The sequence below is a fragment of the Ischnura elegans genome (genome assembly GCF_921293095.1).
Source record: "Ischnura elegans chromosome 13 unlocalized genomic scaffold, ioIscEleg1.1 SUPER_13_unloc_3, whole genome shotgun sequence".
Lineage (NCBI taxonomy): Eukaryota > Metazoa > Arthropoda > Insecta > Odonata > Coenagrionidae > Ischnura > Ischnura elegans.
The window spans coordinates 6,582,629-6,597,846 of NW_025791659.1; the positions used below are offsets into that span (position 1 = coordinate 6,582,629).

Below are 15,218 nucleotides of genomic sequence, written 5' to 3' on the forward strand. Positions count from 1 at the left end.
GTCAATTTTTCATTCACACAATGGTCCATAGCTGTTTTTATTCATATGATTTCATAAATTAATACAATTGCTTCATTAAGGTTAGTATTATACATCACCTGTGATCGGTGCAGTCGAATACGGCATTATATTTGCACTGCCATGGGAAAATCTATCTTCTGCATTGAGGTGCTCATTAAATGCAAAGTTAGATGAATCAGTTCTGTGCCAAAAGCCGACAAATTTCAGGTGAGGTGACGAATAAGTGGGGAAAAATCGTGCCTGCTATAATAGTCAAGTTGTGATTTTTTTCCATTTACTTTTAGAGCACTGCAGGAACAAGTGACCAGGGTTCCCACTCAACTGTGAATAAGCCGTGAATTTCGTCTCCCGTGAAAAAACCTGGAAATAGCCGTGAATTTTGCCATAAAACCTTAGAAATCTCTCAAACTTGATTGTAGGACTACGATGGACTGAATTCAAGAAAAATTGATCATGTTTCAAGGCCGAGTCACGTGCAGATGCTGTACACGCATTTATCTGCGCACGTGTGTTCGAAGCGCTATTATTAATTGGTCCGTGTGCCATGACAGCACATATTCCCACTCAACCGTGAAAATCTGAAAACCGTGGATAGTAACCGTGAATTTAGTCCACCGTGAAAAAACCTGGAAATAGCCGTGAATTTTGCCATAAAACCTTAGAAATCTCTCAAACTTGATTGTAGGACTACGATGGACTGAATTCAAGAAAAATTGGTCATGTTTCAAGGCCGAGTCACGTGCAGATGCTGTACACGCATTTATCTGCGCACGTGTGTTCGAAGCGCTATTATTAATTGGTCCGTGTGCCATGACAGCACATATTCCCACTCAACCGTGAAAATCTGAAAACCGTGGATAGTAACCGTGAATTTAGTCCACCGTGAAAAAACCTGGAAATAGCCGTGAATTTTGCCATAAAACCTTAGAAATCTCTCAAACTTGATTGTAGGACTACGATGGACTGAATTCAAGAAAAATTGATCATGTTTCAAGGCCGAGTCACGTGCAGATGCTGTACACGCATTTATCTGCGCACGTGTGTTCGAAGCGCTATTATTAATTGGTCCGTGTGCCATGACAGCACATATTCCCACTCAACCGTGAAAATCTGAAAACCGTGGATAGTAACCGTGAATTTAGTCCACCGTGAAAAAACCTGGAAATAGCCGTGAATTTTGCCATAAAACCTTAGAAATCTCTCAAACTTGATTGTAGGACTACGATGGACTGAATTCAAGAAAAATTGGTCATGTTTCAAGGCCGAGTCACGTGCAGATACTGTCCACGCATTTACCTGCGCACGTGTGTTTGAAGCGCTATTATTAATTGGTCCGTGTGCCATGACGGAACATATTCCCACTCAACCGTGAAAATCTGAAAACCGTGGATAGTAACCGTGAATTTAGTCCACCGTGAAAAAACCTGGAAATAGCCGTGAATTTTGCCATAAAACCTTAGAAATCTCTCTAACTTGATTGTAGAACTACGGTAGATGGATTAAAAGAAAAAAAAAACGGTATTTCCGGCATGTTTCAAGGCCGAGTCACGTGCAGATACTGTCCACGCATTTACCTGCTCACGTGCATTCGAAAGCGCAACTATTAATTGGTCCATGTACCATGACAGCGCATTGACCTTAAGCCTGCGATTGGAAGACATTAACTCTGTCAAGAAAATCAGGCACTTCTTCACTTCCCTGCTCTCTCCATTTTCCCACTCACCCTTTAGCAGGACCTGAATTTTGCTAACGATAGGTGATGTCATAAGAGATAGCAGTGTCATTGCTGCATTTGCTTTCAAGGCATCTGTTGCGTTTGTTACATTTTTAGTTAACGTGCGGCTGATGAAAGTTACGTGATCAATATTTCTGCCTAAAATGCCCTATCTACAAACCGTGAATTTTATGACATTTATACCGTGAAAACTGGAAAAAACCGTGAATTCTATAATGTAGTTAGAGTGGGAACCCTGGTGACTTTGTATGCAGTCACGCGCACGTGCCAAGTTAAATACACCAACGGATGGAGTTCGCCATGAAAAATTATTTGACTTAGCCTGGATTCGAACCCGGACCTCCGATTGCCGCTCAGGTGTGTTAACCAGTTAAACCACCAAGCCATTTTCTCAGGGAGAACTTCGGGATGGGTTTTTCTGTGGCACATGTGGCGAGGGTCGTGCTTACTAAGCCACTGTTAAAGTGAAAAACCCCTTATTTTGTCGCTGGTCTACGATGACGAATTTCAAAACACTGCAGGAAGGAGTGACTTTGTATGAAGTCACGCACATGGGTGCAAAGTTAAATACACCAACAGATGTTGATGTCACATGTGCCACAATGTGGACTTGTGACGTCAACATCTTGTTCGGTAAATCCCATCCCAAAGTTTGCTCTGAGAAAATGGCTTGGTGCAGTAACTGGCTAACACAGCTGAGTGGCAATCGGGAGTTCCCGTGTTCGAATCCTGGCTAAGTCTAATAATTTTTCATGGCGAACTCCATCCGTTGGTGTATTTAGTTTTACTTTTAGCTTTATATCTGATGTACAGTATACTTCGGATTATCCGGCAGCGGTTTATCCGTGTTGCTGCAGATTATCTGTGCATGGTTTTCACTCTCGCTCAATATTTTCCGTGATCTTTATAAAAAAAAAAATCAGACTCAAAATCATCAGAATTACTGCATTAATGCTGGGATGAACCGGACTTATTATTTCTGCTAGAATCCCCTTCGAAAAATGGAAGCAATCGCATGCTGGCTGCATTCACGAGACCCCTGTGTTATCGTTTTCCAAGCATCGCAGTGCGCGACCGCGCTCCATGATCACGGACACACGTCCCGCAGCAGTTGTGACCCGGGCAACTTGCGCAAGATGCAACTATGTGGCGTGGTGCCTGAAAGTGTAGTTTCCGACGTCGAGCAGTGGTTTTGAAGCATTCATGCAGACCACTTTTCTGTATCCATGATCACACAGCCGTGGATATATGGTTTTCAAAACCAGGCCATACATGGAGCATTAATAAAATGAATACAACCATGTTATCGCCGCTAAAAAGATAGCATACTGGTGAAGAAAGCTCTCAATGAGTCTGGGAAGCTCTCTAAAATAACAGAATAACTGCATAAATAATAATATATATTTTTCAAAGGATCCACAGAGAAAAAATCATTCGCCTTGACCGGGATTCGAACCCGGATCCCCCGATTTCCGGTCAAGTGCTTTAGCCTATAAAGCTACCGAGGCGTCATTCTTCCCTGTGGATATTTTCGGACACTATATAAAATTCTTTCCTGTTGATATTCGAAAATATCCACAGGGAAGAATGACGCCTCGGTAGCTTAACTGGCTAAAGCACTCGACCGGAAATCGGGGGATCTGGGTTCGAATCCCGGTCAAGGCGAATGATTTTTTCTCTGTGGATCTTTCGCATGATTGTGCATTGTGGGTGACTCCCGTAAAAGTTATCACCGTGGCTAGTCCCGGTATAGTTTAAACTACAGTGCAACCTCGATATAACGACACCCCACGGTGCACTAGTAAACACTCGCTATAGTGAATTGACGTATACCGGAGGTGGAGCAAATAACAGCCTATACACCTGTTTTGAACAGATACACAGGAACAGGGCGACAGATAAACATCTATCTGATAAACGTAAGCATAAATCCAGACGAAAGGCGATGTTTTTTTGCATCACTAAATTTCCTTACTCAAATAACGACTAACTATTCAAACAACTTATAAGCGCTGCACTGAATAAAAATCATGCAAAGCATTGTTTCGTCAATCATTAAATTTATCGAACGACAGTTTACCACATAAATTTGAGACTGAGCACTCCATTAACTTCATTTCTAACAGATTGCCAGCAATTACAGAGGTTAAGGAGTCTTGATGAAAGTCTTCCGGCGGTGAAACCCTCGCTATGGCGAGAGCCAACACCGAAAGGGTCTCGTAAAAACGAATTTTTTAACACGCTTATTATAGGGTCAATTGACGGTGCATCGGCTATCTCTCGTAATAGCGGGGGTGTCGCTATAGCCCGTACTCGCTTTAACGAGGTTCCACTGTATTTTGTTTTAGGTAAATTATGAACATTGCAAGACATTTAAGTGTAAGTTTGGGATATCCGTGTTTTCCAATTATTCGTGCCGTCTCTCCCAAATTATTAGCCCGGATAATTCGGTAGTGTACTGTTTTGCTTTTTTTGAGGTACAGCAGTCTTATGTATGAATATACTGCTTGTACTTGGTGAGAGAACTCATTGAGTCCCAGTCGTGTTATGACGAAAACTGTGTCATGGGAATTTGTGTTGAGTGATTGCTGCATACCTGTATGCCTTGATGGTGAAGGCTCTTCCTATTATCTGTGCCATGTAACTGAGGCCATCCACTGTCGGGGTACCCACTCAACCGCGAAAACCTTAAAACTGTGAATCAGCCGTGAATTTCGTCGTAAAACCTTGAAATCCTCTCAAACTTGATTGTAGAACTACGAGTGACCGATCAAAAGAAAAATCGATATGTTTATTAAATTAGGATAGTTTAACAAGGGCTATCATGGAGAAATACGGTGTTTTGGAGCTATCAAAGCCGTTTGAGACAAGAAGTGTTGAGACGGCACTCATTTGAAGCAAAACTTTTGACAAATCAAAATATGTTCGGGAAAGTGTAATTTCATGATAAAATAAAAAAAGATATTTGCTAAAAACTGCCTGAAACTAGCTGGATGGCCGCCGGGATCTCTCGTTTGTTTATAAATACATATATTTATTTAGGATTTACCACTTAGATTGTGAATATTTAGCCAAGGTATGTTTCAACAGTTTAGTGTGCAAAGGTTGGAACCGTTGCCGAAACTGGTCAAAAAAAAATATGAAAAAGGATAGTTTGATCATGTTTTAAGGTCAGTCACGTACAGATACTGTCCACGCACTTATCTACGCACGTGTATTCGAAGAGCAGTTATTGGTCCGTGTGCCATGACGGCACATTGACCTGTGATTGGAAGACTGGTAACCGGTAAAGTATTCATTAACCCTTGCAAAAAATCAGGCACTTCTTCACTTCCCTGCCACCCTGCTCCTTCCATTTCCCCACTCCCAACCAGGTCCTGCATTTTGCTAATGATATGTGACGTCATGAGAGAGATAGCACTTTCATTGCTGCGTTTGCCTTCAAATTCCGTCGCGTTTGTTAAATTAGTTGTTAATTTGCGGCTGATGATTGTTACGTGATCAATATTTCTGTCTGAAATGCCTCATCTACAAACCGTGAATTTGACGACATTTAGACCGTGAAAACCTGGAGGAAAAACCATGAATTTATAATTTAGTCACTGTGGGAGTCCTGATAATCTTTCTGCCTTCAGTTGATTCATCTGATTTTTTCTAAAGTTCATGTGTTTTTTGCTCCCAAGTTTTGTTTACTGTAAGTAAATAATCTACCACGGTGTTCCAAGTTGGGGTATTTTAGTTTCAACATGGTACAGGCATGAGAAAACAAAGATGTCCCAAGTGAGGGGAGTTATTCCTAACGTAGGACAACAGTTCAACTGTGTAATTTACTGTTTTTGGAACCTGGAAAAAAAAGGTGAATTTTATAATTTTTAGTCGCAGTGGGAACCCTGATTGTGCTTGACTCAAGGACTGAAAAATGTACGTGTGCCATTGAGGAATATTTTTGTGTTGGGACAGTGTTCACTCGAATCTGAAGATCGTGATTATTACGATGGAGGATTCTTCACTCGGCCTCGAAATGTGTTTTCTCTGCGCATTGAAATGGGTTCACACAAAGTCGCCGCTTGCAGTGTTTACTCTCAAAGCAGACCAAACATCACGGGAGTTGGTGGCATAGCCAGGGGGGTCTGGGGGGTCCGAACCCCCCAAAAATATAAAAACACAATCATTTTCCTTCACAAAAGAAAACAAAATATTGAAAAATCATGAATTTAAAAAATATTTCTTTAACAGGGTGGCCGAGTCACACATCGAAGCATTTGAAGCAGATATGAAGGACCTTACACGACATGAAACCTGAGAAATCTTGTCACTGCCAACGTTCGCCGGGAAAAATATATAGTTTGTCTAGGGAGCGACCCCTCCAAGCAATGGGAATCGAGGAAATTTTTTTAAAAATTTCCAATCCCAGCCACACATCCATCGCCGAACTGCAGACATTTTTTGTGAACCAATTCAATGTGCTCCAAATAACAACAAAAAATCAGGCTTCAGCAGGATGGGCTGCTGTATCCTGTGACTGTGAGCTCCCTTTGCTGAAGATAGCACTGGTTTGCAATGAAAGAGTGGTGTGTATCGGTGCTGTGGGGGGATATCTACATGAAAATTTGTGAATGTGCCTTTGCCATGATTTTTTAAATCAATTTTCTCTCTTGTGAGGAATGCCAATGGTTTGTGTTATTGAACCGACAAATTAATTAGAAGTGGGGTTGGTTGTTTATGTACAAGAGATGAAATAAAGGTGCTAAATTTTATAGTCTGTGTGTGTTTAAATTGATTGCTTATTAGTTGTTTTTTTGGAGCCTGAGATGGCCTTCTTTATGACTGTGGGACAGGCCTAATCCACTCCCAAGAACAATAATAATAATTGCTTTTGAGGACAATTAACAGTAAAACCTCTATGTAGTGAACCTCTATTTACATCATAAACCTATATACTTTATACCACCCCTAGAGTCCCGTCTTATTTACATGTAAATTTATAGGCACACCTCTGTGTAGTGAACCTCTTTATCTCATAAAACCTCCACTTATCATACCAAGGAGACACCCCCGAGACAGCCTAACTACCTCCGCAAATTGTACCGAGGCAACTAGAGACCATTAATGCAGCCACGATTACATACATGGAATGACATTTTCAGCGATAAATGTTTCACCTGTATTTTTTTTCTTATACAACTTCAATATGCTGTAATTTTCACATTAACCTTCAGTTATGGCCATTTTGTTCCATATGAGAACATACCTAACAGTAAATAAGAAAAAAGGTATCCAACTGTCTTAATCATTTTAAGTGACTGTTTAATTAAGAGAGATCACATCTCGATTTCTGTTATCATTAAGTATTAAATAAATGCCGGCCTCGGTAGCACAGGGGTAAAGTTCCCGACTGCTAACCTTGAGGTCGCGGGTTGGAATCCCACCTGGGTGGCTTGACTACCATTCAGGGCATGGATGTTTGTGAATGTCTAACAAGTTAATTGTAAGAGAGGACCACTCTGTCCTAAATTCGCTTGTATAATAAAGACGAATTATTGTTACTATTAAATACATGTTCAATAATGCATACACATTTGTTTAACACACAAAACCTCTCTATAGTGAACATTTATTCATCAAATTACCCAAATTTTGGTCCCCTCCATTACGATGTAAAGAGTGCGAAAGATCCGCAGAGAAAAAATCATTCGCCTTGACCGGGATTCGAACCAGGATCCCCCGATTTCCGGTCGAGTGCTTCAGCCAGTTAAGCTACCGAGGCATCATTCTTCCCTGTGGATATTTTCGGACACTACCGGACAAGATGTTGCTGGACTGCTGAGCATATGATGCCACAAGCAGTCCAAATCGTGCGCACAGCGCCACAGCCGGAGAGCAGGCCCGGACACGGAACACAAAGAGGTGTTCGCTCTAGCTGTGGCGCTGTGCGCACGATCCCTCCCGGGAGTCCTCCCTTCCTGGCGACGTGCGCGGACGACCGTCACTCTTTCACGGCTCAGACTTGCGAGTAATAGGTCCTCTCCGCAAAGCTGCCAGCTCCGCCCGATTTCGGTAAGTCCCGTCACCCCGCCCACTCAAAGTTTCCTCAGAGTCAATTTCTCTCCATATTCATTGACTTGCGATGTTCTCATTGCAGGTTTTTTTTTGTAGTGCAGAGAGCTGCTACTCTCTGGTTGGCGTTAGTCGCCATGTGGCTGTGAGGTGGATTCTCTCTTCCTCTCCCAAAAAGCTGAGGGTGCATGCAGCCATTCCTTAATTTTTTTTGTAATGACAGAAGTCATAATTTTATTTTATTTTCACCTCGTCTTACAAAGTGTGGTAAGATGAAGAGATGAAGTTGCTGGAGAGTGTGACCTGTGTGAATGTGTGTTACGTCTAGAAACTTCCCCATTGGAGGCTTGTTTGTATATGGAGGAAATTCATCATTACTCCTAGAATTTCAATGAACTTGTATTAAAGTCTTGTAGAAATACAACTTGTATCTGTTACATTTCATTTCGTCATAAAAGGTTGTGGCATACCTACCTTGGTGGTGCATCCAATGCATGCACCTGGCGCCCTATTTGTCTATCTCTCAACCAAGGTTTTTGGGGAACCTACCCCATCTCTACCAGCATCGGTACGTTCACCGAGTCTAAGCTACGCCCGGGCAACAGACAAGTAAATATTTAGTATCTAGCGTAACTTGTCAATGTGGGACTTGGACGTCGCAACAAACATAAAATTATTTTTATAAGATAAATATAATAGTGTATATGGTAAAATATAAATATTTATTATAAACCCTTAGAGAAAAATATAATTTAAAAAATTGAATTTTGCCTTATAGCTTTCTTTGCAGCAAACAAATGAATTAACTCCTCGGTGTCGATGTCAATTCCGCGGTCTCTACTAATTCACAGCACTATAATTTCACACACTGCACTACAACTACGCACACTGCACTGACAAATTCACTTAGATAATTATTGACTTGAGTCGCATTGGACTACTAGATGTTCCTGCACCGCTATATATAATATATCCTCGTGTGAGCACCAAGGGAGCATATAGTATGTTTAATTTTTTTCATTTCGGGGGGGATCAATCCCCCTTGATCCCCCCCCTGGCTACGGCCTTGCACTTAATTAAGAAATAACATGCACCAAAATCACTTTTTACAAATTATATTCAAAATATTGTAAAGAATACTAATTGGGCCAAATTTACAATCTGATAGTATACAAATAGATTGTTTCCCTTTCTGATCCAATGAGCACAGTCAAAAATTGTCTATACAGACAATTGAACTTCCGCCGCAGAAATCTTTGGTAAAAGGCGAAAGATTTATACAAACTGACTAGAGTTCTGCCGTATCTCTTCCTCTGCAATCTTTCTCTCTCAAAGGCACCTCCTTTTTCCTTGCGTCCTCTACTTCCTTCTAGAACACGTCTATCTCTTAGCTCTCTCAACACACGACTGTCTTAGTTTTTCTCCCGCGTCCCTCGCCACTATTGTTGCCTCCTCACTACGATCGTTAACACTAGAACTACCGGCATAAGGTCATTTTGACTCCTCGAGGTTTTTATTTCTATGCCCTGACTACAATTTTCCGAATTCTGACCTGAAATTCCATGACTTTTATTCACTTTTGACCCAAAATCAGGCTTTTCGATTAAAATAGTTCTAGAAAATAAAATAGTACATGAGTCGCGAGGAGTCAAAATGACTCCATCGCTAGTTCTAGAGTTAATTTATTTATTTAAACAAACAGCATGGCGGTTTGTTCACAGTCTCCCTCACAGTATCATGATGTGTCATCTGATGAAAAATTAGGTTCAATGAGAGGTGAATGGTGGGCCCTTAGCAGGGGCCCATCCTTGGAAAATTTTAGGCTCCATACCTAGAAATGGGTTTCTGAAGCTATTCTGGCTCTTCGAAAGAGAATACATAATAATATGTAGCAATTTCGTCAGAAAAAAACTGTAAAAACTGAGAATTCCCAGTAAAAAAATTTAATTTGTAATACAAATCTAAAAAGATCCCTAAAATAAGCCTTTCAAATAACTCTCAAAAAAGAATCATATTCTCCTTATTCTTCTGACTCCTTTATTTTATTTATTTTTATACGACCCTTTTACACTGATAGTTTGTTTAAAATACCTAAAGCAAATTAATGAAAACTTTTCTTTAGCTGAGGCTAATGAAGGGGCCCATCCTTGGAAAATTTTTGGTTGCATACCTGAAAATGGGTTTCTGAAGATATTCTGGCTCTTCAAAAGTGAATAGAAATATGTAGCAATTTGGTCAGAAAAAATACTGTAAAAACTGAGGATTTCCAGCAAAAAAATTTAATTTGTTATACAAATCTAAAAAGAGCCCTAAAATAAGGCTTTCAAATAACTCTCAAATAGGTAATAATCATTTTTTATTTCTTTTTAAATGGTTATTTTATTTATTTTTTTTATGAGTATGTTTAAAGTACTTAAAGCAAATTAATGAAAACCTTTCTTTGTAATTCTATTTTAGAATTTTATAATTGGTAAAAAAAAACTTTGGTTCAAGTGATGTGATTCTTTATTAATTACACCTTACATAATTATGTAAACACTTCACGATAGTTGTGTGGGGGCCCCCTAAGCTTGTTGCCTCTGCAATCACCAACCAGCCAACCTGGCCAGGCTGCCCCTGAGTTCAATTTATTATAGGATCCATTATTTTTATCTGGTCCAAAATTTACTGACCAAATATTAGTTGCAACTACAATACTATGATGATCACAGATTCTTAAAATTTTTCACAGATTAAAAAGCTCTATTAAACGTTGCGTACCGAGGTATTTAAATTCCTAGGAACGCCGATTCTGGGTGGAGGTGTTGAGATTGGAATTATGTGCCTATTAGGGTGTAATGCCTTTGGTTTAAACATGGTTAAAAAGCTAATGTTTAGAATATAACTTTACCCAATCAAACGTTATGATGCATCAATTCATAAAGAATAACGAACAACAGCGGAAGACGTACTATAGTACGTCTACGTTACGTTACTATGTCTACGTTACGTTACGTATACTGTGTATACGTTATAACGTATACGTATTGTACGCTTTAAAATTGTTTAGGTTGATGATCGTAAATGACGAGAATCTTCGTCATCCATACGCAACTTGTTAATGGACCAATTATAACAGATTTAATGTAGCAACAATTTTCATACTGATGTTTATAATGAAATTGAGATATAATTTAATTTTCATTGTAGTATTTTGTTAAAAAATTGTAAATGTTGCTCAAAAGACAAAGGATTCCATTGTTAGTTAATATTTTTTGAGAAAGGAACAAATATTTATTTTGAAAACTGACTGAATAAATAATTGAATGACCGCGGTCCCTCACCACAAAGAGGGGTAATATAAGACAAGGTGTCTGGGTACCTGATCCAGATTTCAAGGATACGGCCTAGTCCCACTTTGTTGGGTCCAGAAACTAATACTTTGCAAATCCGCAACTGTCATAAAAGGGGGAGAAGTAAGGAAACATATATTTTTGGCATTCGTTCGCTTGCGTTGGAAAATCACCGACATAAATTTTCGGCTTTCATCTCCTGGGTCAAGAAATGCCCTGCCGCATAGTTTGGTCTTCAGTAGGGAAAAGGTTAAAGGGATTAAAATTTACATATGATTTAATGATTTTATAAAGCCTTCTAATGCACATGTCAGGTATCATGATTGAAAGATATAAGGTATGATTGATAGAGATGGAATTTTTTTGTTATTGCACACAACAAAAAAACGCCTTACATTTGATCACTTTGTATAGCTATTTCCTTCTTTTGTAGTGGAAAACCCTTTGATGACTGATTTAGTTAATGTTTATGTGTATGTATATATGGCCACTTATTTATGCAATAACTTAAAGACGTGTGTACTCGCCATAATTTTCAAGCTAAATGCTGGCAATACAGTCAGCTGTTTTGATATGTGAAGTAGAAAGAAATTACCCTGATGGTAGTGCAGGAAACTAATCCCCAGTGAAAAAATTTACACCAACTAAATTCAGTAACTGGAAAAAAAAACAAGAAACTGAATTTCGTAAATTGGAGCATGAGGGCATCGGATCAAACTGGGATAATATATACGACATCCAATTAAGAATTGAGTATTTATCATGCTAACTGTAGAAAAAAATCGTTCCATAATACTTTTTTTAATTCGTATTTGATGTTCTTAATATGTATGCTATTGCCTAAAACAATTCACTTGGATTATTCTCGAATATTTAGATCGTAAGTATTCCATTGTAATGATTAATTTGAAAATAAAACTTTTTTGAATGTATTAAATATAATTTACATGACCACTGTATTTTTGGTTGCATTTCATAGAACTTTAAATTGCCGCCACAGTAGGGCAATGTTTTGATGCGCTGCTCGATTGTCATTCGTTTATGCGCAGCTACAGCTGAAATTGGGATGCTGGTATTATTTTCCGGGATAGTGGTGTGGAAATAGGGCGATTCTATTGTATTTTCATGGAATAATTGACCTTATGTAGGTCATTCGGTCTCAGTTGTTTGTGGGATATGTAGTGTCTGGTTACTGAGGGTGCTCTCTAGGCCGTTCGTTTGATATCTACTTCACTGTCCCTGCCGTGCTGCTGAAATGGATCCCCTGTACAAGTATTCACTCTGCAGACTTTGCCTTTGTGATGGCCAGTGTTTGGTGGACGTTTTCGAAGAAAATGTTGAACATGGATTCTTGATTAAGGACGCGATTGAGGACTTACTACAGTTTGAAGTAAGTGATTAGTTCAAGCAAGAATTTGTCCGAAAGTACATTGAATATTATTATTTTCGTGTGCTATGCTTCTTTATTTTTACCAATAAACATAAGATGAATCTATGTGTTCGGCTTGTGAGTATTTAGCGTGGAAATTTTTCTCGTTAATATGAAGAGTAGGAAGGTTGTTTTAAAAAATGTTTTGTTCGGGATGACTGCTGCCACAAGATTTTAATATGAATTGAAAATTTTCGCTCCAAATGCCGTTTTTACCGTGGTTTACCTTAATAATAATGGTGAGGCAAAATTATTCTTTAGAATGAGATGCGAAAATATCTGCTATGCCTCGAGGACTGCTGAGTATAACCTGACCGGGGATTTTGCTGTTACGATACTTCCTTTGATATGTATGTCGTTCATCCGATTTCCCAGGCCAATTCTTTGGACAGCTGCATAAGTTACCGGACGTATTCATAATTTTCCCTGTAGTTATAAAGATTCGTCGCTTTTACAAGCGTCGCTTGACATTTTCAATGAATATTCTGACCTCGTTTCTCGTCATTATTGTATGAGTATGTCCTTTCTACTGTAGTATTTTTACGTGAATAAGTAGTATATCAATAGTTAAAATTATATTTCCATTACATTTGCATCATTTCCCCCTTACAGTATTGCAGTATTCATTGAATGTGTAAAAAAATTACATTTTTGAAGTTAGCACGTTTTTTTCATCGAGTAGCAGTTTTATCGTGCTTACTTTGTTCAGTAGCATTTTAAATAAGCCATCAACATCACTCAACATTCCTGTGATTGGTTTGAAGCAGCTCTCCACATCTCCCATAAGCCAATCTTATCGAACCTATGTTTTTTTCTTTGACCTCCTTGATTGTGTATAACTTATAATTATTTCATGTGCATCGTCATCATCACCAGTCAATAATATTAAGATTGGTTTGAGACAGCTCTCCTCACAATTCCTCTATCACCTAATCTTTTCTCACTCGCGTATTTCTTCTCTTTCATATCCTTCTTTACCTGTTCCATATACATTGTTTGAGGTCTTCACATATAGTTGTTGTCACATATAGTAGTATTCACATATAGTAGTTGTCACATATAGTTGTTTATTTTTTTGACATTTCACAAACGGTGTATATTGTATATTCTTTGTATTGTAAACGTTTGTCTACCATTTTTTAATATGCTTGCGTTGACGTTATCGAGGGGTTAGGTTGAAGAGGGGACTTTTTAGTCTCAACCTCGCCCGAATAAAGACATTTTATTATTATTCATTTTCCGTTCTTGCTATCCACTTGTCCCTTTATGATTGTCCTCATCAGGCCATCATGTCTCAAGATATATGGCCTATAAAGTTGTTCCGTCATCCGATCAAGGTTTTAAGGAGGCTTCTCTTTTCTCCTACCCTTCCTCATTTCATGTACAACTGTTTTAATGATTACTTGTCAAAATTAAATTTATGGCAACATAGAATTGCATACCATTGATTTTACTTTTGATCCCAAATGTTAATTTTGTTTTCTTAGCTACAAGAAATTATACTTCCTCTGCTTTGTGCTCAACTTTGATATGTTTGCTTTCATAGATATTTAACTGCAAAGCAAGCGATGGTGGAATTCTCAGGGATACATCTCTTAATAATCACCTATTAAAAATGCCTATGGTTGGAAAGTTTCCTTCATTTGGTACCATGTTTCCCTGAGCTCTTTGCCTGATGCATGCATTGGTAATATCAGATGATATAAAACTCCTGACTACTTGCATAACATCTGGGTTCCTGTGATGTCATGTGGAGTGGCATCGCATGGGCGCCAATCTGGCCTTTTTCAAATGAGGTTAAAATTGACCATTAACTTTCATCTGAACTGTGATTTCTAAAACCAAATAATTTGTATACTATGAATACACTAATGGTGAATAACGAATCGCAATCAATCCCTTTCGTTTTCTTTAATGAAGGAAACTACCTGCCCTATTCTCACCACTGAAGAGGCGGTTTATATACTCACCGGCAGCTGGACCCTTACCAGTCATAAATTTGAGCGGGATGGAAATATCATTGCATGAAACCAAAGGACTTAATCAGCCCATTATTTTTATCCTCATGTTTGTGTCGATTGTTTCCGCAGGTGTCGAAGGTGGTCGGGATTCCATGGTGCATCTGCCCCCTGTGCTTGCAGAAGCTGACGGACTTCAAGCGCTTCAAACGGCAGTGCATAGACTCAAAGATCGCCTTTGAGAACCGCGTTCACCAGACGGATTGCTTCATTGCGCACAGCCAGCTGCAAGCACCAACCCTCGCCACGCAGAACACCACGCAATCGGTAAGAGACCTAGGGAAGGGGGAAGGATGAATGATACTAGGATAGGCTAATAATAATAATAAAAAGTCTTTATTCATCCTGAGCACATTTACCTGTGACGGATGTCGTCATTTTTTCATTGTACAATCAGAAAATTAAAGTTGAAACATATATAGTTTACATTCTGATAGTAACATTTAAGTAGCATTAAAAATAATATTAAAAAAAATGGATGAAGTCAAAAACACAAGGTGGAAAAATTAAGTTCAGAGTATTCCTTAATATCATACAGACCAAAATATAAGGTTTTTAAGACAGTTAAGGTTAGTGTATGTTCTAGAACAGATAAAAGATAAACTACAGAATTTAGTTTTTTACGT

General features: G+C 38.9%; 1 protein-coding gene and 1 non-coding gene across 2 annotated transcripts in view; one reads left to right on the plus strand and one right to left on the minus strand.

Moving 5' to 3' along the window:
- Positions 1 to 9,001: 9,001 nt before the first annotated feature.
- Positions 9,002 to 9,117, minus strand: LOC124173001. Its single transcript, XR_006868331.1, has one exon. It is a non-coding gene; the product is annotated as a U5 spliceosomal RNA (small nuclear RNA).
- Positions 9,118 to 12,206: 3,089 nt separating this feature from the next.
- The window catches only part of LOC124172916 (zinc finger protein 184-like), a 44,521-nt gene continuing 41,509 nt past the window's right edge, over positions 12,207 to 15,218 (plus strand). The window contains exons 1-2 of the mRNA XM_046552432.1: positions 12,207 to 12,535; positions 14,665 to 14,859. Coding sequence (XP_046408388.1) covers positions 12,401 to 12,535; positions 14,665 to 14,859 — 330 coding nt within the window. The 5' untranslated portion in view covers positions 12,207 to 12,400. The remainder of the gene's footprint in view (positions 12,536 to 14,664; positions 14,860 to 15,218) is intronic.